This window comes from Hyposmocoma kahamanoa, unplaced genomic scaffold (genome assembly GCF_003589595.1).
Source record: "Hyposmocoma kahamanoa isolate Upper Pololo Valley unplaced genomic scaffold, ASM358959v1 200, whole genome shotgun sequence".
In the NCBI taxonomy this organism is placed as follows: Eukaryota; Metazoa; Arthropoda; class Insecta; order Lepidoptera; family Cosmopterigidae; genus Hyposmocoma; species Hyposmocoma kahamanoa.
In genome coordinates this window covers 925,743-951,875 of record NW_020653724.1, presented here as the reverse complement: position 1 = coordinate 951,875, position 26,133 = coordinate 925,743, and the positions used below count along the sequence as shown (strand labels likewise).

The window sequence follows — 26,133 nt, the reverse complement described above, 5'->3', positions numbered from 1 at the left end:
GTTTAAAACTTAAAAGTACCCTAATTGAAAAGTCATATTACAAAATTTTAGTTTACGTGTTAGATAAAGAAATAATAATAATAATAACGCACGTATATACCACACGTATACACGTATATTTTTTTTTTTTTTTTTTTTTTTTATTGGCAATTTATTATTTAATTGTTTAATTTTATTTCATAAGATTCTCCTAAAAAGTATTTATAATATTAATAGTATCCACATTTATAATTAGTAGTACTTTTTACCTGAAATACAGGAATTTCATAGTTCAGGTACATGTGTTATTTTGACATTAAATCGCATAAGTAGTCTTTAGTTTTCTCTGTACATTATGTTACTGAATAAACAATTTTATTTTTTATTATTTTTATTTTTTTATACCTATCCTATGATAGGTATATCCTATGATAGGTAGGTGCGGGGCTATCCCCGCACTAAGAAAACCCTGTGTCGCGGATGCCATAGACACACACATAGACAACCACAAATTACACCCAAACTCACGAGAGAAATAAGTGTAGCCCATAAAAATATTTCTCCCGGTCCGGGAATCGAACCTGTATGTATGGAAAGACAACATAAGTTTAGATTCCTTACAAATATGACGAAAGTGTATTCTAAAGCTTTTAAGTTTTTTTTTAATTTTAAAGAGCAATCCTTAGATTTTCTTGCTCGTTCTTCTCAGAGAAGTTGGCACAATCTACGAGAAAAAAAAGACGTTTTCTAGTGTAAAACTTTTACATATGGAACAAATTCTTATTTGATTTGACTTTGACCATTGAATGTACTTTCATTGAGTAATTTTTGGTTGTTGACGCAGGTGTTGGGTTGTTACCTTTATGTAAGTGCATGTTGTCAATGCAATGACTTACTGTTTATTGTTTGATTTGTTAAGGCTCGTGTTTGAGTTGTCAGAAACTATAGTTGGAAACCTGTAATTGGCTATATGTTACATATATTATACGAATATAATTCCTGATTTTATAAAGTGTTTAAAGCTGTTGGTGTTCCTGATCAATAAATAAATAAGTATGTTAATCTGCGTGTCAAATTCAAATTCAAAATTCAAATTCAAAATTCAAATTTAAAATTCAAATTCAAAATTCAAATTCAAAATTCAAAATTCAAATTCAAAATTCAAAATTCAAATTCAAAATTCAAATTCAAAATTCGAATTCAAAATTCAAATTCAAAATTCAAATTCAAAATTCAAATTTAAAATTCAAATTCAAAATTCAAATTCAAAATTCAAATTCAAAATTCAAATTCAGAATTCAAATTCAAAATTCAAATTCAAAATTCAAATTCAAAATTCAAATTCAAAATTCAAATTCAAAATAATCTTTATTGCATAGATAAGCATTATTACACTTGAAATCGTTAAACTCTACCGCTCATTCGTAAGGCAGATTCCCCTGAGAAGAATGAGCAAGAAACTCTAGGGGTTGCTCTTTGTAAATAACATTTACAATATTTTTTTTTAATTTGAAACATCAGAGATCGAGACTACCTCCATGAGCTAAACGGGTTACTACCACGGATTTTCGTCATTCAAGTAAGCAGAAGTTGTACAATAACCTTTAGTATAAAGTTTTTGTTTCACTAAAGCGTGTAGTTTTCTTCATACATTGTAATATTCGATAATCGATAATATTCTATTTTATTCTGAGGTCCATTTTCTCAGCCTTTCAGTAATGAGAAAATAATATACTTCTTTACGTATAATGTGCTAAATCTATTTAGTAAGACACCAACCTTTTTATTGGCTGAAATAATCACTTTGCGCTGCAAAACAATACTCAGCTTATTTGTGCCTTGTTCCTGATAGATTGGGAGTTTTTGAGATGGACTTGCCATAACAAACATATCTACAATTGTTAGCGATCTCGTGAAAACCATCACATTTAGGGCAGATTATTTTTGTTGAAGTGCATCTTGTTTTTATGTGACCGAACTTCCAGCATCGATATCATTGTGCTGTGGGTAAAACGTGCGCTACCAGTTTGGTGCTGAGGAGGAATTGAGCAACATTTTCATCTATTTCAACTTAATTATTTCCATAGTTAGAGGTGTTGAGGTATTGAGAGGTGAAGCACGCACCACCTCATTCACGTACAAATTATGCATGTGTATTGCTCAAAAATATGTCAATAAATATATTTTTTACCAATCAATCTGCCAAGTATCATTAGTAAATACCTACACAGTAAAAACAGATTACTTAGAAAAAGACAAAATTCTTTTTATGAAGACATATTTTTTAAATCCAACAAAATCCTCTCTCTATAGACGCTAGAGAATAATTACTTGATAATAGTAAAAAAACGTCTCAAAAGTGTATTTTAGTTACAAGACAGAAATATTTAATCCAAGAGCAAATTAATTTACTTCAAGTCACAAAGGCACTCTAGATTCAACAAAATATTTATTAGTTATTAGAAATGTCCTACTTTGACTTGAAAAAAAAAGAATGAAAAATTGAGAGATACTTAATTATTTGCCTGAAGGTTTATGTTTTCTAATATCAAAAAGAGTAAATTTACAGGGTTATGGACCCAACAGTATGTCTCACTGGAGTGAAAGCACACGGTTCAGTGCCAAACCTTAAAGTAGCAGAAATAGGACGGAATCTTCTCAATTGATTAAGGACCATTCAGTGCCGTATAAATGCTACAGCGGCAGAAAGCACTAACAATTCCAAATATATGAGATGACTTTATACTATTGAAGTTAACGAAACGATAGCGCGTTTCAGAGTATAACTAATGCCATCTAGCAGTAGCGTGATGGAACTAATTGCATGTTAAAGTTGTGCTTGTTACAAGTGTAGTTTGATTTCATACAGTAACCAAATTTCTTAAATTATGACTATAAATAACATCCTAACAAACTAGAGATACTACGTATTGTTTTATTGGCTAAATGACTGTTTATAATTTTTATGATTACAAGCACAAGCAAAAGTAATCGTTACCGCGTGCGCCTTCGGCGACATATCTCATCAACATTGACTATGAAAACGCAACGAAATGTTGCTTTAAGAATATACTCTAGAATTTAGAATATTAATCTGAATAGCAAACTACTTCTGTTTTTGTTTAAGAATATATTTTCTTAAAATACACCCAAATAATTTTGAATTAATTTAAGATTATTTAAATTTGATGTAAGAGGTAAAAATTTCTTGATATAAGTAATTAATTTATTAGAAATTAAATAAAATCTTAAAGTGAACGTATTTGTCTAAAAGTTAGAATAAACTTAAGAGTAAAATTGTATTAGAAAAAGATAAGATTAAGTATGTTTGTAATGACAATATTTTATTACTTTTAATAAATATATTTTCAGAATTAGCAAATATTTTGAGAAATTGCTCTTTCTTATTAGTAGAAATCCTTTTTTTCTGTGTATCAAAAGTAACCACGCCTTCAAAGTTGGGGGTGCCACAAGACACAATAGAGTTACACTATTGACCCTTGATCTATGATGACGTAATTCCGACGAGGAGGAACAACGACATAGACGGACCTTTTAATTTTAGTGTTTTCTATGATACCCATCGACGGGACGAACAAATAGTGCATCTGGTGGTAAGCAACACGCCTGTCCATAGCACTTGTGTTTTCTCTTGGAATAACAACAGGCGTCTAAAAAAATGTCAAAGAGGATGCCACTCAGCGGCCACATTTACCTATTAAACAATTTATTTTTGGTAAGTTAGAAGTCAATGAAAATTGGTTTCTCTAATAAAGGCACATATATATTTTTAGTTGCTTAAATTCAATGTTTCGTAAATAATAATGGAAAGGAACTTCGTACAATTTTAAACTCTAATCATAGAAATAGTTATAATGCCATAGCATTTAGTTAATTAAGTTTGCTTCGTCATCATAATAGACAGCCTGACTTCATCCACTGCTGAGTAACTAACTAACTAATCAAATTTTTGTGCCACTCCCCTATTAAGTTTGCATACTTGGTCTTAATTTCCACTTCCTGAGTAGTTTATTCTTAAGCCTCTATTAGTGGGTCTACGTACAGAGTGAGTTGTAGCAAATAGAATTCTTAGCAGTTATGTCACTTTTTCGTGCAGGTATATGAGAACAATGTTTATGAAAAATCCAAAGAAATTTTCATAAAATTGCTATTGAATTAAATGAAATATGAAATGAATATTAGACAAAATCACATACGTTGCTCTGATCTGATCGAAGGTGCTTAGTAGCTAAAGCACTTGTGTTATGGAAATCGGAAACAACGACGGTACCACAAACACCCAGACCAAAGACAATATAGAAAAGTTAGTTTTCTACACTGACCTGGCCGGGGATCGAACCCGGCATCTCAGAGATGGCGACACCATGAAAACCGAAATGCAAGCCACTCGACCACGGAGGCCGATAATGAGAATACAATTCGTTCATGAAAGAGCCCTTCTGTATTTGGCGTGTAACTTTTATTGCTCAACCAACACTGCCACTGACAAATGACGTATACGCGTCATGACGTGATAATTATGATGTTTAGTAACATTATGTAACTTAGGTGACTCATGAACTTCTCTAATTACGTAGTAGTACTTTCTACTTTGCTATTTCGCGTTCATCTAATACCTATCATCAAACATTTCATGATATCCGCTATTCACATTAGATCTTTTTTATATCATTTAGTTTTGGTAATCGAATATATTAAAATAAATATACAAAGTCACATAATAAATAGATTTTTTTGAAGGAAACAGGAAAACAGTACATAATTTTATTAATCAAATAACAAAGGCAACTAATCAGCATTTACATAAGATAACTAAATCTTAAATCAACAATGCGTAATTATTATCACTGCTGCGCTGGCGTGTAGATCTCAGTTAACTTCGAAGGATAACGTGAAACTAATTATGATTGAGAGTGATAAAAGTTTTATTGAAAATGGTGGCCATGACAATCCGGATATCATTGATGGGAATAGTAAATTTAAAAGTGAGTAAAAATAGAATTTTATTAATGTAATTCTAAAAGAGATGAATATTGTAAAAATTATGAAGATAACAAAACTAGACATTTATTGAGAAATATGGAACTAAAACAATTGTTATAAAAACAATTACGGCGCCGAAAACCAAATACCTGCTCAAAGATCTATATCAAGAACCTATAGGAGAATTTAGTCAATTCAATAACTTAACCTGTACCTCAGTTCGTATAAAGTCATGGATTCAAATCCCACTCGGGTCGAAGAAGTTTTCTATATATTATGGTTGTCATAGAAAAAATTCACAGTTCAAATTTTAAGAATCTATCTAATCTAACCTTAAATTTATTTAGTTTCAGACTATGGCTACAGACATCAACAGACTTTAGTAATTTTTCTTTGCCTGTCAACCGCATACAGCATGCGAGCCTGCATGGGCGTGGCATTGGTGGAAATGATTGACGATAACCTCAAAGCTACTACGAAAGTTACCTCAAATGTCACTAAACTCAGCGATACAGCATTTGATGAGACACATGTTAATTCCGGTAACACTACACAATTTCCGATATTTGAAAATTATAATGATACCGATATTGAATTCAATAAACTTGAAGAAAATAAAACAGTTGCAAATTTCACTGAGAGCAAAGAGTTCAAGGTCAACGGATTTTTCAGTGCTTTACTCTTGGCGTCACCTGTAAGTGAGTTCAATACTGTAACTAAATTGTTATTTTCTTGATTGTTTTAATTCATTATAACTTGGTAATTATTTCAGTATCCCAAGTTTTATTGGAATAAAAAGCTTCAAGACACAGTCCAGTCATCATTCTTTTGGGGCTACATGATAATGCAAATACCAGGCGGCCAATTAGTTCACATGTTTGGGGCTCGACGTTTCTTAACTGCAGCTTTGGGTGTCAACAGCTTAGTGTCATTTACCTTTCCATGGATTGCATACTATGTACGCAAAGCAGCGCTAGGTGGTTTCCATACTAGTTCGATGACCCACGGCTGATAATTTTATATGGAAACTGCTCAACGGCGCACGTGCCGCCCTCAATGTGCGAAATTCGTTAGACTGAATTTGAATCATGTGTAATTGTGCAAGTAAAAGCATTTTAAAATCGTTTTGTTACCACATGCTCTGTTGAAGTATGTATGTACTTGATATAAATTTATTATTATACGATACTTAAACTTTTCAAATGATTTAGTCAGATTTTTTTATGTAAAATAAACACACACTTATTGGCCACAACCTCGTCTGATGTCTGGCTACGATTTGGCCGACGATGGAATGCGTGTTTGTACTTATACAACATCTAAATTAAATTAATTACTTTATCAAATTAAAATTAAAATTATGTCAATCTTTATTGGAAAACAGTAATTTATATTAAAAGTATTTTAGTCACACCAAACTGTTTTTCACATTCAGGGTGGTTGGATTTGTGCAATGATCTGCAGGCTTTTGCAAGGATTAACTCAAGCTTGTATTGTGCCTGGCATACACTCTTTCTTCGGCAAATGGGCACCGTTAGAAGAAAGGGCAAGATTGGTTGGGTTTGCTCAAGGGGGTATATATTTTCTTTATTTGTACATAACTATTCATTTTATTGCTATTGAGAAATCATTTGACTCGTGAATGACACTTAATCGCTTTGTAAAATTTTATATTTTAGACCTGACTTAGTTTTATACGGCCGTATTTTCCTATGGCTGATTTCAGTGTGCTTTAGAAGTATATTCTCTATACTTATCGAAAATATAAGGTAAGAACAGCAATGCCCATATTCTTCGTGTGTGTGCATAACGTGCCACTTCCACTACGGATACATGATACTTTGGATTTCAAGTCTCTATCCCTATTCAGGTCAGGCATTGGGCTTGGTAATCGGCTTACCAATAACTGGCTTCATCGCCGCGTCGCCCGTGGGCTGGCCAGGTATCTTTCGCTTCTACGGCATCCTGTCCGGCCTGTGCGCTTGTGTTGTCTTCTACTTTATTGCGGACACTCCTGCGCAACATCCGAAAATATCTGCCTCAGAAAGACAGTATATCGAGGAAGGCATAGGAATAAAGGCCGGCGCGGTGAGTATTAATAACCAAATCTTAACTCACAAAAACATGCAAGAGAAGCTCTTGTTGGTGAATGTGCTTGTTTAGATAGTACAAATACATGAATAGCAAACTGAGTATGTACCAAAGACGTAAATACAATATCGCAAAATACCACGCAATCTCCAGTTTGGATGAGGTACTCGAAGATCTCATAAAGCTACCGTGATTAATTTGTCATGTCATGTCAATAATGTTTTTCTTCCGATTTCAGAAAAAAATGCCAATTCCCTGGGCAAAAATATTACGCAGTCGTGCTGTTTATGCGATGATTTTTGCTCACTATGGTCAATCATACGGACAAATCACGTTGTTCACCGAAGTACCGTCGTTTATGGCAAAAGTCATGCACGTCGATATTAAAGCTGTAAGTTTTACTACATTATTTTGAAAATAAGTCAATGAACGAAATTTACAAAACTCGTTAATCAAACTGATCCTATTTCTGGGCTAAGTTGAAGCTGGTAACAGACTTTGCGCACAAAATTAAGAGAACCAGTACTAACTAAGTAACTGTTTTTGATCTCTATTTAAGAATATGTTATCTTGATTCCAGAATGGCCTGTTAACAGCCCTTCCCTTTCTGATGATGTGGTTCTCGAGCTTCTTTTTCAATTGGTTTACGGACATGATCATCATCAAGAAATACCTGAGCGTCACTAACGCGAGGAAACTTGCAAACTTCATTGGTGATTTTTTTACTTGTCAATATAACATTTACTTTTGTATTCAACGACAAAAATCTATAGGCACTTCTTATTTGCTCATAAGCGCAAACAATGGGAAATATTTCATTTAAATTAAAAAATTGTAAATGAAGGAAGATACTTTAAAATTCATGGTCCAAAGACATTTATTCTGCATAAGTAGCCAAGCTAAACGCAATTTTTATTCGTTATATCTTTAAAAAGCGATATTTATTTGCATAAACACGTAATGTAATAATTTATTGCTTCGTTTATTGTCATAATTCACAAATTCTCTTGACACCAAACTAAGTCATCAAGTTTGGTATAATAACCAAATTAAAGTTCTTATAAATACGTATTATTTCGTTAAACTGTTTGTTTCAGGCTGCGTCCCTGCATCAATAGGCTTTGTTGCCTTGGCATACGCTCCGAAAAACATTTACGTTGTCGAGTCTTTACTTGTCTTCATCTGCGCGACTAAGATTGCCTCTCAGGTTGGCTTTATGGTAAGATTTTTATTTCATTATATTAATGATCAGGCCCCAAAGTATTTTTTTCTTTTGTAATATTGTGATTCCCTCTAGTGTAGTGTACCTACATTAACGGCGTTATTGAATGAAAGAAACATTTTTTCTTTCACTGATATTAATTGCTTCAATATTGCCCACAACATTGATATTAAAAATAAAGACTAACATTCTTGTTTCAATCGCAATGCAAGGAAACAACACAGCGCTCGACAAGCTTATATTACGCATTGTAAACACATATGTATTGTTGCAATGCACACGAAATGACGAGGTCTGCAACAAATCCGCATTTTGTTATCCTCACACACAACGTGTTATGCCAACAGTTGAATCACATAGACTTGACGCCGAACTTTGCGGGGACAACTATGAGCTTGAGCAACTTTGTCGCCAACTGCGTGGGCTCCCAGGCACCGATAGTGGCTGGATTCATCCTCACAGATGTCGTGAGTATTTTTCTCATGCGTGCTGTATATACAAGGACATTTAAGATGGTATGGACCGGTACGATCGAGGTCGAGCACCAATCTTATACTTATTGTATATCGAGTTCTAAGGTTTCTGAATTGCTCACACTGGAAATGAAATTATTTTTTCGGATCTAAATTACGTATTTTACAAATTTATTATTATTATTGATCATTGTTCGAGAGACAATTAACCTCGATGTGTTATTTACAAACATACGTATCACACTACTGTCTCCTGGTGTAGTAATTAAATGGACATAATGAATTACCACATCATATAAGAAAAAAGTCGCAATTTTCAGCAACAAATAATACCTTTTATAAGAATTAATGGAATATTAATAATTTTGTATAGTTTCTTTTAACATACAAGGTAATTTATGTAAATGCTGACTGACTAGTAAGTTTTAACATTAAACCATATTTGCGACGGATAGGTGCTTGAGAATGTCATGAAAATGACTTTTTTATACCACCACCAGGTCACTAGGTCTCCATTCCGCGAAGTGTATTACAATTAGGTTAAACTCAGTTTTACATAAATTAGGTAGGTACAGTGCAAGTAAAAATGTATTAGAGTACTTATTATTTGATTCCGATCAACTACTTACTTATAATTTGCTAAATTAAATTAATTACTACAACTTTTAGTAAAAGTGAATGAAAATTAAGATACATTGTAGTGTGAAATGGACCCCTATCATTTTCATCTCTCTCATTATACGCTTTCCAGTAAACACCCTTACGTTTTCCTAATTCTTGAAAGAGTGCCAACTAATATTTATTAAAATATTAGGTGTCTAAATTACTTAAACTTGCTATTGTAAGCTATTTTTCGCACTTTGACAATTTACTCACATTTCATGTCTGATCTCCTGACCTTGGCATATTCTATCGTACAGATAGTATCTCCGAATTTTGCTATTCGTTTTTCCACTGCTAATTACGTACGATTTATCTATTTCACTAAACATTTTTTTTTCTTTTTTTTTTGTTGTTTTGGCTTCTATTCCACTGAGGACAATTCTGCCAGTGTCCAGGTTGAAAGGTACACGGTTTGTATCTAGATTGCCAGGAACGCACTCAAGTTATTTTATATTTTTATATATTGGCATTGATTGACAGATATGTTACCCCTCTACAATCTGTTCTTCCATAGATTATCGTCATTCTTGTACAGACCTTGGTGGCATCTGGTCTTAACCAGACCTAGTAAATATACGAAGTATTACTTTTTCGAAGCCCTACATCTGGCCTTACTCCTACCGCGCTTATGCACCTGCCTCATGACCAGTTCCTCGACTGCCTCACGCTAAACCTGGTCTTCGCGTTTACGCGTCTCCTACCTGGACTGTGTACCTCACCTTCACCAATCGAGTTTGGAGCGGCACGACTGAAGCCGACGCTCAAGACGAAGTAGAACTCCACCTCCAAGTACAACGTGATAAAATTCACTGCTGCTGCACTACCGCCGTTGTCGGTGTAGCCTGTCCACTCTCCGCATCCGCGCCGAACCCAATGCGCTCCGGCTCTGCACCTCCGCCCTCGGTCTCCAATCTTGGAGGGCGGAGGCCCGCAACTTCGTCTATCCGGCTTCGAGCTTCTCCTGTCTTCACCAACACAGTACACTTTCGTTTGCACCACATCACTTAACTCGCCTACATAATAATCTCAGGTTCTTTTACTATAAACTTATAACAATAACGTGTAACAATACTTCATCATTCTCCTTGTTCTGATTGCATACGTTTCGTCTTTCTAGTTCCTCTACCACCACTCTTTGCGTTCTCCAAGGAACGCAGCCGAGACAGATAACCAATTTCTTCCGAAATTACTTCATCCTTTTCTTCTATTAAATTGAACACGAAACATTTACAGACAAGCGAACAACAATGGCGTTACGTATTCTTTGTCGCCGCCGCGCTCTACTTGATGTCAAACCTGGTGTACATGATCCTCGGCTCAGCCGAGAAAGCGGACTGGAACGACCCACCCATCGAGGTGAACAACGATATTGAGATGGTCAGGCAAGAGACGGAGCCTATGATTAAAAATCCAGATGAGAAGAAGCTTTAAAGGAATGTTTCCGGAGTATAATCTCAAAGATCTATATAAGCTTGTGATTAATTCACGAACTTAGGATTTTTTTTAAATTAGGTTATATTGTAGTGGTTACTTTGTAAAATAAACTCTTTATTAAAATTCATTTCTTCTTCATTATGTTTTTGTATATTACAGTTTTAGATGTAATGCTCAATAGTCTAATCTAGTAAGTTCGTTTGTTTGGATCGTAATATTAAAAGTTAAAACATGTCAATACATACAGGCATATATTTATGGTCAAAGTCCTCTTGCTATAAAATTCAGAGTCTTCTGAATTTAAAAATCTAGCGTTACTCGTTTTTTTTTGTTGACTATTTTTGGATTCTCTTCGAATTGAATCATGCATAAATTATTCGAGCAATCGTTGAATACGAGTTTTGATACGGCTCTAACGTAGAGCAAACAACTCGAAACATTAACAATATTGTGTGCTTTTTTTGGTTCGTCCAAATCCGCAGTGGCAATTTTAACCCGGCGAATAAACTTCGTGGACGACATGAGGTTAAGGTGAATAACGTGTTGCTGGTTATTGTTGAAGTAAATCTATCGCAAACTATGAAGGAAATGCAGTAAGCAGCAATTTCGGCAAAATCGTTAAAATAAAAATAAAAAAAACTACAAAAAAGGTTCCAATGAACGATACTATACTTAAAAAAGGCAAATGTTACTCCGCTCGTCCGCGTTGTGAAGATTCGAATATGTCCTAATTGGAACTTCTAGCAATCAGTGCTTATTTTATTCCAATTTCAATAAAAACATGTGTGTTTAGAAAATGTACAAATTGTAAAAAATCGAAGAAATTAGTCGTCTCGCTCAACTAGATGTAGATGCAATTACCAAGTGGAGCCATGACAATGGCATAGTACTAAATGCTGATAAAACAAAATTATTAGTTATACACTCTCCCTATATGCCTTTAAAGCAGTCACCATGTCCTATTCATTTGATTGTATACACAATAATTTAATTAATTGTAGTTGTAAGCCTATAGACAGAGTGAAATGTGTCACTTATCTCGGTATGAAAGTTGATGAACACTTTTCTTGGTTTAATCATATTGATTTTATTCATAATAAGCTAAGAATATTGTTGGGAAAAATCTATCATTTAAGTTTTAAAGTACCAGCCAGCACATTGAAGTGTTTATACATGGCATTGGTTGACTCCATATTAAGTTATGCTTTAGACAGTTATGGACTTTCATTTAAATCATACATAGACAGACTTGAGAATATGCAAGTTAGATTTTGGAAACTTTTAGTGAATTGTAAAACAAAATTTTAAATTTAATGGAGAATATAATAAGTTGTTTAAAATTTGTAAAATTCTGCCAGTTTCCATAAAGCACAAATATCTTGTAGCTGTTAATAACTTTGAAACACAAGAGCGTGGCTCATTATTGTGTCCTGTTAATAATGACTGTAACACGAGATCAATGACCTCAAGTAAATATGTAGTACCAAAGGTTAAAAATTATTATGGAGATAGAACCCTAAAAAAACGAATTCCGTACCTACTGAATAGTTTCCCTGAGGTTATTAGACGTGAACATAAGAAAAATAAATTTAAACGTCTTTTATTTCAGCACTTGTTGACTAGTTTAGATTAATTATTAGTGTAATAGCGAGATTCATGTTTTGATCCCACAGTCAAACTAAATAATTCAGTTTTGTGGGACTATGTTCTAGATTAAGAAAATGTTTTTGTAATTAATAAATAAATAAAATAAATAAATAATTAAGGTAAATAAAATACAAAACTCTCATACCACGTGTAAGTTAGCAAAAATATTTACAACATTGCTACATTTTAATAATTTTCCTGTTTACTCTAATAAATAGCAGTTACTACCTGAAGACAGAGACAGTAAATTATTTCTATAGCGAGTAAGATAAGGACATATGCGTCGTAAGAGAATATACAAACGTTATGACCAATAAAGTAAAAATATTAATTACCTTTTCCACTTTTTCCTTTTTCTTATACATATTGTTTTATACAGAAGATGAATATTAATTGTAATAAAAAAACCTGTGTGTAACAGGTTAAATTTTTCATTTATAAGCATTAAGTAGAGCATTAACTGCAACCAAATCGTTACTTTAGAAATTGCATCGCTCTACGGTAGAAGATTTTGTTTATTATAATATTTTTAACGTTTCTTTAATAACAAAATAATTTTTTTTTCCTTTTCCATTGTGTTTTACTTCTTACACACTCTTCTGAATGTTCATTTTGTTCCACAGAAAAACATTATCTATACCTCGGCAATGCACTTCATAGAATGCTTACAATATGGTACTTTCTAATTTAAAAAGAAATAACAAATTCTGGACTACTAATATAATTAAATAATGTAAACGCTACACTGTTGGCATGTCGTTGAAAGTTAAATATCTATTATTACAAGTTACGACATTTTGATTTTATATTGAAATTTCAATCAATGTGAAGTCATGTAAAAAAAAATTACGGTAAAGAGAAAATTGATTTGTATGAATTGAAATGTATTAAAATTAAATAAAATAAGACATAACGATGACATGAAATACCCCCACAGATAATTTTACAAGTGCGACTGTAATTTTTGCACTCCAAAGTAGCAAAATAAAGTTTTTTTTTCTGCGATTTTCGAGGTTTTGCGCGAGTTAATTGTAATAACGCACAAAGCGAAGTATGTGAAACTTTGCATACTGTTGGCATACGTACCACGCGAACTAAACACTTCCACTGTATTTATTGTTCAATAGTTTCGCAAGAATTGTCCGCACTATGAATACAGCGAACAATGTGAATAGCCACAAAGATGAAAGAGTTTTTTTTTATTTTTTTTTTATTGTGACTTGGCAAAATGACTGCACCGCGCCTGGTGGAAAGTGCGAATACAGTCCAGAGACGAGAGTAACGGATGGAAAACACAAATATCTTCACTCCGTCACTATCATTTTGCCGGTCTGGCCAAATGCTTCTTCACACTACGTTTGAAGGACTCGATGTTATAGAGGGGAGGGAATACATGCGCCGGGAGTTGGTTCCACAATTTGATGGTTCGGCATAAAAACGAATTGTTGTTGGTATCGCAGCTCTGGAGTAAAAAATCGGTGCACCTTGTTCAGGATGCCAAGCTTACGCGACGCGGTACAGATGACGCTCTCGATATACTCTTTGTTGTTCATGTCCTTCCGGATGCTCATCCCCAGTAGGCTGAGCTTGTCCTGCAGCGTCAGCGTTGTACCCTGAAGACAGGGAAGTGGAAGGAATGGGGATTTTTTGGAGCTGAACGCGCATACCTGGGTTTTCTTGGCGTCTAACTCAACCAAGTTTCGGGAGCCCCACGACGATATATGTTCCAAAACATGGTTGAGCTCAGCGACAAGTTTTTGCCGGTTTCTCTCAGGGTCCTCCCGGCTGCTTGACGATTGCTTATAATAGCAACCGTGCACTGTGCTATCATCTGCATAGCAATGAATGTTGCCAAAAGACAATAAGTCATTGATATGCAGAAGGAACAGCGTGGGCGACAGCACGGAGTCCTGTGGCACCCCTGCATTAACTGTCACGAGCCGCGAAGTGCCTCCGTCAACAAGTACATGCAATCTTCGCTCGCGCAGAAAGCCGGAGATCCACTCACAAAGGCGGCCGGGAAGACCATATGCCGGAAGCTTGGAGAGGAGACCACGGTGCCAGACCCGATCAAAGGCCTTAGCAATATCCAGACTTATCGCTAAGGTTTTGCCCTGTTTGTCAATAGCTTCACCCCAGAGATGCATTAGATACGCTAGAACGTCACCGGTTGATCGGTTCGTCCGAAACCCGTACTGTCGATCATTAAGAATGGAGTGACGTTCCAGGTGCCGGATTATCTGGATATTTAGAATCCGCTCCATCACTTTGCAGAGCACTGAAGTGACAGCTATTGGGCGATAGTTTGGCGGATCAGACCGATCTCCTTTCTTGGGGATAAGTTGCATGTTGGCCTCCCTCCAAGCTAGGGGCACGTTACCAGATTGGTATGAGAGGCGATATAAGCGCGTCAGTACGGGAGACAACTCCGCCGCACACCTTTTAAGGATGATAGGAGGTATCCCATCCGGACCATAGGCCTTCCGCACGTCAAGAGTCTGCAATTCCTTGCGGACATCACATTGTCTGATAACTATATCAGACATTGTGACTCCGCAGTGGGGAATTGACGGCGGTTGCGCATCTTGGTCGTGAATGCGCGAGTTAGCCCCAAAAAGGTCGGCCAATAAATTGGCTTTCTCTTCAGGGCCATAGGCCAAAAATCCATTGGGATACCTCAAAGGCGGCAGCGACGAACGACAAAAATTGGACTGCACGGCTTTGGCCAGGCTCCAGTAGGCACGGCTACCGGTGGGATGGGCTACCAGCTTCTGGCCAATCCGTGAAACGCTCTAGGCATCCGCTCTTATGTAAGCCCTCCTGCAAAACTTGGTTGCTTTGTTATAGGCTGCTTTAAGGGACGCAAGGTTGGGATCTTTTGTTACACGACCCTTGATCCAACCACGATATGCAGCCTGTTTCTCACTAACAGCGCCATGCATTCGCGATTGAACCAAGGGCGTCCTCTGCAATTGGCGATGACACTGGAAGACGGTATGTAGTAATCCATAGCCGTTCCAATCTCATCGACAACAGCATGGGCACCTGCTGAGGCATCCTTTCCCGCAAAGCAGTGCTGCAACCAAGGGGTGGACGCAAAGTAGTCGCGCATACCATCCTAATCCGCCGACGAGTAGTGCCAAATGCGACGAGTGACCTCCTTCAGCTTAGTTGGAGGCATTTGGGAAACCTTACACCCAAAAAAACAGTGATCAGAACTTCCAAGGGGGGCGCTGACTGATACTGTATACTGTATACGGCGCCGCCAGTAGGGTGACTCGCGAGCAGAAGGTCAAGCAAAGAGGGTGCATGATCCGATATGTCTGGAACCCGGGTGGGCTGGGTTACCAGTTGGGTCAAGTTATGCGTGAGAGCGAAAGCGTGGGCAGTTCTTCCTGCATGGTCATTCTTGAGGGAACTCAACCATGATTCATGGTGAGCATTAAAGTCCCCCAACACGACCATCTCCGCAGATGGGAACTGCGCCTGCGCGTCAAGAGTCGCCTGGCTCAGTTGGTCAAAGAGCCTAGTTGTCTCCGCGTCCCCGCTGTGGGATCTATATAAGCACGCGGAGACTCTAGCTGAACAACTAGATTCTACGAGCACCCACATAGTGGAAAAGGAGGGGTCCTCCAGGCAGCGCAGACGGCGACAGCACACATTCGAATGAATATATACACATACCCCGGCTTTGGCCTGAAGTTTTCCTCAAGCGAGTAGCCGGGGTAGTTCAAGTAACTCATATCATTCGGACGGCGGATCTGCGTCTCCGTCAGGAAAAGCAGGGCAGGCCGGGCTGTTTCGAGATGATGGTGGACAGCTTTGAGGTTGGAGTGGAGTCCGCGGATGTTAGCGAACTCAATAATAAACGCGGTAGGGGGGATTAGGCACCGCTGAACGATCTGCATTCTTATGTTGCGCTGTCATGGTGGGTAAGAAGGACTGTAGTGTGAAGAGTTGAAGCTTTCGGCACCGCGCCAAAGAAGAAATCGAGGGGAACTGCAATACATGCCATTGATCTTTTGAAGGATAGCTGGCTGACCCGCCGAACGGAAGGGCCCCCGTACCCCCCCCCCCGGGATATGCCGCCGGGACCCCATATTCCGGTCACTATTCGGCATCACGACCTACCCCAAGATTATGCGCGGCATGTTGGGGCAGCCTCTACGGGTAGTTAGTCCCTATTGGGCCCCTGTACTGTACCGCGGGCGGCCAGCGGACAACCGTTTCTACGGGTTTCCCTGGATACGGAAATAAATATACGGAAAGCTGTCGTCCTTTTTTTAAGTCTCTGAGACTGTTGAATTTTCCTTGCCTGTATATTCTTGAAATCTCTAGATTTGTCAAAATGAACTCAAATTTCTTCTGTTAGACCGACGGTACAAAATCGTCATTTACGTCCTAGACCACATTTATTAAGCACAAAGATCTGCAAAACAGCTCTTCTTAGAAAGAGTGTTGTTCAACTCGCACCAGTCATATACAATAAAATTCCTGATCGTATAAAATCACTTGAAACGCATAAGTTCCAAAATGTGTTGAGCAATTTATTAATAGATAAATGTTACTATGACATCAACGAATTCTTAAATGACTTAATCTTTTTCACCTGACAAAGCCGCTTGACTTTTGTAATTTTATTGTTGGAATGAATTAATTTGTTTATATTATACTCACTATTTTGGACATTAATAATTAATCTGACATTCTTGAATAATAACGATATTGTAAACATATGTAATACTTTAAATATATTTTCCTTTTTTTTTTCATTTTTATATTGTCAATACCGGTAATTATGTTTGTATTATAATATTCATATACCAAATATACTTTCAATATGTTTGTATGCCAAATGTTTGGCCTGACACAGTGAAACTATACCTACTCATTTTGTACATGTCAACTTATATATCTAACCTGTGTTTTCACAAATAAATGAATTATTATTATTATTATAGATATCCCTCAACAAGTGACATGGCGAATATCCGCCTCAGTCCTCCCAGACACCGCGCCGAAAACTCCACGTGCACTGGATGTACACCAACTGATCCCTGAACGCGATTCGCAAAAGCGTTTCACTGTGGAGGGTTTTCCGCCGTGTGTACTGTGGTCGCTATCCAGTCGGCACAAAGCTTACCACAACGCTAAGCAGATGGACACTTGTGACGACCTCGGTCGCCTCTTACGACCCCCACGGGTATGTATGGGGAGGCGACAATGTATTCTTAAGCCGTCGCCCCACGGCTATTTGTTTTGTTTGATCGATTGTCTTATGGTGAAAAATTTGATTTTTCGTATTAATAGCAAACGATATACAGGTCCAAACTGGCGATAAATCCAAATACCGTTCGAAAAAAGAACTTAACAGAAAATTATTGCTAAAACATTGATGATCTAGCCACTCCTTAGATCTTTTACAACCATGACAACTGATTGGTATTTATTGTGAAGGAATACGGGCGATGAGAGAAAATAAAATATACACTGTACTAAAACGACATTATTAATTAAAAAAGTATAATAGAATATATTAAATCGAAATACGTAAACAAAAGAATTATATTTTGTACATTTAACTCTTTTAGCACTTCAGGATATTATGGTCAGAAAACTGGTAAAAATTTATATTTTAGATCGCTAAGTAATGTTTATTGGATATATTTATTATACGGGTATTTAAGTAAGATAACCAAGTCTTGAATAAATAAACTGTAATTACTACTAAAGTAGTAGTGGCGCCGATGCATTTCAGTCAAATTTCGAGAACAGCGTGGAACTAAATATGAACGAAAGTGATAAAACTTTTACTGAAAACAGTGGTCATGACAAACCGGACATCACTGATGAGGATAATATGTTTAAAATTAAGTAATAATAGAAAGTATTAGAATTGTTTTATAGAGAAATGATAATATGTAAATGAAGAATATTATTAAAATAATGAAGATGATAGAACTAGATATTTTACTTTCATCAAAAATAATAAACTAAAATAATTGTCTTCATAGAAACTTTTTTAACGTACAATTGTAAGAATATTACTTAATTAAGGTCACTGGGAATATAACGCGATGTAACCTTAAACAACTTAGTTTCAGATTATGGCTACAGACATCAACAAACTCTAGTTATTTTTATTTGCCTGTCAACCGCATGCAGCATGCGAGCTTGCATGGGCGTGGCTTTGGTGGAAATGATCCATGTTAGCTTCAAAACGATGGAAGTTATCTCAAATATCTCTAAGTTCAATTATACAATGTTAAAAATAAATGAAACACACATTAATCCAAACGATACTACAACATTTTTGATATTAAAAAATTACAACGAAACCTCTATTCAATCCAATGTACTTGGAGAAAATAATACACTCGTAAATTTAATTAATAGCAAAGAGATAAAAGCAAATGGATTTTTCAATGCTTTGTTGTTGGAGTCACCAGTAAGTGGTTTCAAAAGTAAGTAAAAGTTATTTTCTTGATTGTTTTAATTTCTTGTAACTTGGTAATTTTTGGTAATTATTTCAGTATCCCAAGTTTTATTGGAATAAAAAACTTCGAGACACAGTGCAGTCATCATTCTTTTGGACCTACATGATAATGCAAATACCAAGCGGCCGACTGGTCCACATATTTGGGGCTCGACGTTTTTTAACTGCTGCTTTGGGTATTGTTAGACTGAGTTTTAACCATAAATATGTGTCATTACGCAAATAACAGGGTTTTAAGTCGCATGTACGTATGTATATATATCTGACACTCATTTGTTATTACATGATTAAATTGTTAAAGCACGTAATTCTTCTTGAGGAATTTTAATTTTGTTAAAATTACAAACACACACAGCCACACCAAACTCTTTTTCATTGTTCAGGGTGGTTGGATGTGTGCAATGATCTGCAGGTTTTTGTGAGGATTAGGATAAGATTGGTTGGATTTGCTCAAGGCGGTATGTAGTTTCTTTATTTGTAGATGGGCTATATACACGAGAAATTACTCGTGTATATAAAACTTGATTGTCATTTGAAATGATAGATTTTAGACCTAAATCAGCTTTTCATGGCCAGGAGTTATATGAAATGACTGATTTCGGTGTGTTTGAAAGATTCTCTGTACTTGTTCAAAATATAAAAAATATAAAAGGACAGCAGCTAGCACACTTGCACTACGACGAAGTATAGTATAAAATAATACTTTGGATTTCAAGTCTCTTTTGATATTCAAGCCAGGCATTGGGCTTGGTAATTGGTTTACCAATCACTGGCTTCATCGCCGGGTCGCCCGTGGGCTGGCCAGATATCGTCCGCTTCTGCGGTATACTGTCCGGTCTGTGCGCCTGTATTGTCTACTACTTAATTGCAGATACTCCTGCGCAACATCCGAAAATATCTGCCTCGGAAAGATATTGAGGAAGGTATAGGATTAAAAGCGGGAACGGCGAGTATTAACAGCCAAAAACTTAACTCACAATACATGCGAAGCAAACTTGTTGGTGAAATTGCTAGTTTATGATTTGAAAGAATAAATATTTGAAAAGTAGCTTTTGTATAAATCGAAAAGGTAATTACGCACTGCACAAAATTATCCAATCCGTAATTTAAGCCATATGCTAATAATTTCTAAAAAGCTGCAGTGATATTTTTATTGTCGTCGTCTTTCGAACGCGGATCACGAAAACTCAGTAAGTACACTCAATTTCAAAATACAAGTTGTTATTCTTTCAATTACAGACAAAAATGTCAACTCTCTGGGCAATAATATTACGCAGTCGTGCGATTTATGCGATGGTTTTTGCTCACTATGGCCAATCGGATGGACAAATCACGTTGTTCGCTGAAGTACCGTCGTTTATGGCAAAAGACCTGCACTTCGATATTAGAGCTGTAAGTTTTACTATATTGCTTTTGCAATGGGTCAATGAACGGAATTGACAAAACTCGTAAATCAAACTGATCCTATAGATGGACTAAAGTAGAAGCAGGTAACAGACTTTGCTCTGAAAATGAAGAGAACTAGTACTAACTAAATAACGTTTTGTATGTCTATTTAAGAATATGTTATCTTGATTTCAGAATGGCCTGTTAACAGCCCTTTCCTTTCTGATGATGCGGTTTTCGAGCTTCTTTTTCAATTGGTTTACGGGCATGATCATCATCAAGAAATACCTGAGCGTCACTAATACGAGGATACTTGCCAACTTCATTGGTAATTTTTGTTTTTTACACGTCACTTGTCAATACAATAATTACATTTCTATTCGACTATAAAAAATCATTGGCACTTCTTGTTTACTTCTAAACTTAAACAGTAAAAAATATTTTAAATTCATTACATAAAAAGGAGTTCCTTTAATGTTCATGATCGTAAGATGTGTACTCTGCATTTACAAATGAATAAGGAATCCAATTAACACCTCACAAACACCTGTTGTATCAATTTATTGGACCTTATTTTAATAATGTTAGTGTGCTTAGTGCGTTACTTTTCACACGATAGTCATCAAATTTGGTAATAACCAAATTACAGTTCTTACAAATTAATAAGTGCAAATATATCGTAATAGTTATTGTAATGTTATTCCGTAAAACTGTCTGTTTTAGGCTGCGTCCCTGCATCAACAGGCTTTACTGCATTAGCATATGCTCCTAAAAACATTTAAGTGGTCGAGTCTTTGCTCGTCTTCATCTGCGTAACTGAAATTTGCCACTCATGTTGGCTTTATGGTAAGATGTTTACTTCATTGTGTTATTACATTGACCTCAAATGTTGCTTCTTACATAAAATCAGTTCAATCAGTTCTTACAAATTGTATGTCACTCTATTATAGTGCATAGTAATGACATTTTTATTGGAAAAAAAGTGTTTTTCTGTCATCGAAATTATTAAATAATCCTCATGCCCAATGTTTTATGGAAACAGACAAATCTCATAGACTTGACGCGAACTTTGCGGGGACGGCAATTAGCTTGAGCAACTTTGTCGCCAACTGTGTGGGCTCCCAAGCACCGATAGTGGCTGGATTCATCCTTACAGATGATGCATGTGTATTTGTATGTCAAGCACCAATCTTACGTTTATAGTTGAATTTGGTAATATGGACATTTCTGTGATCTCTCAATATCATCTTGCTTTTTTACAAACATACGAATCGTTATTGCTGTCTTCTAGTGTAGTAATTAAATAGAGATAATTAACCACAACACATAAAAAAGTCGCAATTTTCATTAACGAATAACATTTTGATAATCATTAATTGAATTAATGTTTTCGTCTCGCGTTTCAAGAAACATAACTGACGCTGATTTTCAATGTCCGAAATTACTTCCTTCTTTTCTTCTATGAAATTGAATACACGAAACATTTACAGACAAGCGAACAACAATGGCGTTACGTATTCTTTGCGGCCGCCGCGCTCTACTTCATATCAAACCTGGTGTACATGATCCTAGGCTCAGCAGAGAAAGCGGACTGGAACGACCCTTCCATCGAGGTGAATAACGATACTGAGATGGTCAGGCAAGAGACGGAGTCTATGATTAAAAATCTAAATGAGAAGAAACTTTAAAGGAATGTTTCTAGCGTATAATCTCAATGATAACCGTGCTTAATTTCTATATAAGCCCTGTGCAATAAAAACTAAAGTAAACTATTTTTAAATTAAGATTTATTGTGGCATTTATGTAGTTACCTACTTTGTAAAAAATTGCAAATTGTGAGTTGTTAGAGAGAAATGTATCGTCTGTCGCTCTCTTCAGGTCGTGTGCCGGACTCTTGGAGAGAGGCTACTGTGCAACCAGTTCCCAAAAAAGGCGACCGATCAGACCCGCATAATTACCGTCCCGTAGCCATTACTTCCATAATATGCAAGGTTTTAGAGCGGATCCTTAACAAACAACTGACCCAATACCTAGAAGATCACTCCATAATTAATGATCGGCAGTATGGGTTTCGTCCGAAACGATCAACGGGTGACCTTCTAGCGTACTTATCGCATATTTGGGGTGAGGCTATAGACAAACGTGGCGAGTCGTTGGCTGTTAGCCTCGATATAGCCAAAGCGTTCGATCGGCTCTGGCACAAAGCTCTTCTCTCCAAGCTCCCGGCGTACGGTTTGCCAGCCCAGTTATGCAGCTGATTTCCTTCGTGAGCGGAGAATTCGCGTCGTTTTTGACGGCAGCATTTCGAGGTTCGTGAATGTGAAAGCCGGCGTACCGCAGGGATCCGTCCTATCTCCCACGCTTTTCCTTCTGCATATCAATGATATGCTTCCACTTGGGAATATTCATTGTTATGCAGATGATAGCACTGTTCATGGGGGATATCACGGATTCCCCGCAGCTGAGCGCGCCGATACTGACAGAGAGCGATCTGATCTTGTCGTTGAGCTCAATAGGATATTGGACCTCATCTCTGCATGGGGATCTAGTAATCTTGTTAAGTTCAACGCCAAGAAATTACAGGTTTGCGCGTTAACAACAAAATTGTCGCCGTACCTTCCCATGCCTTCTCTGATGAGCACAGCACTTTCACCTCAGAGCAGTGTTACCTTGCTCGGTATGGAAATCTGCTGTGATTTGAATCCAAGGAGCTACATCGAATCTGTGATCAAAACAGCCTCACGGAAACTCGGAGTCCTGAACAAGGTGCGACGTTTTTTCACGCCGGACCAGTTATGCCTGCTGTACAAAACACAGGTCCGGTCTTGCGTTGAGTATTGTTCGCACTTGTGGGACGGCTCCGCCAAGTACCTACTCGATGCCTTGGATAAATTACAGCGTCGTGCTACTCGAATTATAGGCGACGAAGAGGTCTCATCACGCCTTGAACCTCTGCAACTGCGTAGAGATGTTGCATTGCTTAGCGCCTTTTACCGCATGTACCATGGTGAGTGCTCTGAAGAGCTGTTCAACCTCATCCCCCCTTCCCCGTTCCTGCTCAGAAGCACGCGTGCTGGCCTTCGTAGTCACCGTTTCACTACCTGCCGAATTCCATCGCGTACTAAAAGGTTCGGTGGCTCCTTTCTCTGCCGCACGGTTGACAAATGGAACTCCCTTCCGGCACATGTCTTCCCTCCCTCTTATGATTTGGGGTCCTTCAAACGAGGCGTGAAGAGGCATATTGTAGGCAGGCAGGGTGGAGGTGGCTAGTGCAGTGAGGATTTCATCGCTGCACTAGTTTCCTTCGCGTTTGGATACCACTTTCCACTTAACATCAGGTGGAGTGGAGTCATTTGCCTGTCATGTATAAAAAAAAAAAAAATTAAAATTTATTCTTCTTTCTGCATTTTGTTTTTAAATAATAAAGTTTTAGACTTAGTGTCCAATAGTCTAACTAAGTAAAATTGAAATACTGAAGCATAAAGTACATTCTGTACTTCTATATTTCTGGCCATTTTGAAGTAGAAAAAAGTTCTTTTAGCATATGTTTCAGATAGGACCTTTTTCAAATGAAATGTTAAGGCTTCTAAAGTTAATATTTTGACGTTATACATTTGTTTGTGAATTTTTTATTTTTGCATTATATTTGAAATAAAGCATGGATACTGGTAAATTTGTATAATTTTTGGAAACGTGTTCCGACGTGGCACTAATGCAGCGTAAACGACTCGAAACATTAACGACGTACATTTGTGTTTTTGGTTCACCCTACTCCGCAGTGGCAATTTCAACCCGGTAAATGAGCTTTGCGGACGATCAGTGCTTAAGGTGAATAATGACGAGTTGTAAGCTATTGTCGAAGCAGGTTCATCGCAAAAAACGAAAGAATTGCGGCTGATACTGTACTGACCCATTTGGGCAAAATCGATAAAATTAAAAAATAACTTCGAAAACGAGTTCCACAATACTAAAATGCTTGTTGAAGCTAGCAATGTCATAATGAGCAACCACAGAGATCAAAGAGTTTAACTGTTTTTTAACCGACTTCAAAAAAGGCGGAGGTTCTCAATTCGATGTATCCTCCGGCATTTGTGAACAGATTTTGATGATTCTTTTTTTTGGTGGGAGAATGAGAAGTGGTCCCATTTAAATATGAAGAAAATATTCCACCTCCAAGGGTGGCAAACTAAGGGATGATTGACTTTTGAGGTCGGTTTTTTAGTACTTCTTACAGAGATTATCTTTGATCGATTGCCGTATGAGGAAAAATTGCATTCTTCAATGATCCGGTTGAAATCTGGCGATAATAGCGTCCAATAAAGCAAATTACAGAAATGCGGTCGATGAGGGATAAATAATAGAAAATATAAAATAAAATATCTAGTCTTCGATTTTTGGATTTTTTTTTTTGGACTTTTAGATTGCTGCGTGATGGTCATATTTATATATAATCAAATAAATATTAATTTATGTGTCAAATTTACGTTACATTATAATTCTAAATATCTCATTAAACGTCTCAGTGTTGGTTTAGGCCATTCTCAGGGATTTCATACGTTTACCAAGTGATGTGCGTATCCTTCGGCACGAAGGTTTCATCGTCATGTTTTCCTGTACCATCAGAGGGACTGCTATTAAATCTTCACATGCCTATGTAATCAAACAACAGTCAAGTCAGCTACATATAGGTCACAGTGTTTCCACCACTGTTCTCTAATTATCAACATTCGTCTAGTAGTAGTTTATGTAACAGTTAAATAACGAAAGGCATTAAAATACGAGTGAGGGTTTATAAAACGAGCCGGTAGGCGAGTTTCACAAAAACATCACACGAGTATTTAATGCCTAATTATGTACAGTTACATACACTGCTTTATCTACACACATATTATAAGCTCTCTGCGATGTGTTGGAACCGCATGTGACGACTGGCGAAATGGCGGCAAATAAAAACTTTACTCACACACGTCATACAACTGTAGTTTTTATTTTTAATTCATAGACAAACTAGAATCGGCCCCAACTATCATATCGTTCGATATCAAGTAACGTGTGCAATTGTCAAAATTGTTTGCTATTGACATTTCATTTCGAATAAAACTTCATCTCGACTGATATCACACTTGAGGTCCAATCAAATTGTTTTGTTTTTCAGCGATGTTCGAAATTCTAACGTAATAATAACATCGAATTCGAATTCGAAGCAATAATAACATTTTCGCAGATAAGAAATTTGTTCTAACAAAACAGTTTACCTTTATGCTGGTCGTAATTTGCGGTCTTTGAACACATTATAGAGAGTTTATGATATGTGTGTAGATAAAAATATATTTTTTAAATTTCCCAACATGGTGAAAGTTCAAAATTTGTAACTGGTTAGCTCATACAAAACAACCCAGGTTGTGAATTCCTGAAACGCTTTACACCGTAAAAACCAACAAAATATGCGAAGAACACTTAATATAAATCAACTTAGGAATTTCATTAACATGCAGGACCGTTCTCTCATGTTCAGTTTGCAATTTTGTTTTTTTCTCGCCACTCACCTCGGCAAAAGTATTTCGGCATGCAGCCTCTACCTTATTGAACAAAAAAAACTGAAAATTGTGCTAAAGTGTGAATCAATGACGAAAATACGAACATAATTTTTAACCGACTTCAAAAAAGGAGGAGAATCTCAATTCAGCTGTGCATTTTTTGTGTGTGTATGTAACGAGACTACTGCGACATTTGTGAAC

At 36.7% G+C, this 26,133-nt stretch overlaps 1 protein-coding gene across 2 annotated transcripts; it reads left to right on the top strand.

The window, feature by feature from the left end:
* Nucleotides 1-4,965: 4,965 nt before the first annotated feature.
* LOC113226743 (putative inorganic phosphate cotransporter) lies at nucleotides 4,966-11,053 on the top strand. Of its 2 annotated transcripts, none has more exons than XM_026459472.1 (10): nucleotides 4,966-4,985; nucleotides 5,337-5,677; nucleotides 5,756-5,941; nucleotides 6,419-6,557; nucleotides 6,854-7,071; nucleotides 7,313-7,465; nucleotides 7,655-7,787; nucleotides 8,172-8,293; nucleotides 8,644-8,763; nucleotides 10,666-11,053. In XM_026459472.1, the coding sequence occupies exons 2-10, from the start codon at nucleotides 5,399-5,401 to the stop codon at nucleotides 10,861-10,863; spliced, it is 1,548 nt and encodes a 515-aa protein (XP_026315257.1). In that variant the 5' UTR covers nucleotides 4,966-4,985; nucleotides 5,337-5,398; the 3' UTR covers nucleotides 10,864-11,053. The 2 variants fall into 2 exon arrangements, with proteins under 2 accessions (XP_026315257.1, XP_026315256.1); XM_026459471.1 differs by having other exon boundaries at nucleotides 4,967-4,985; nucleotides 5,331-5,677.
* Nucleotides 11,054-26,133: the final 15,080 nt, after the last annotated feature.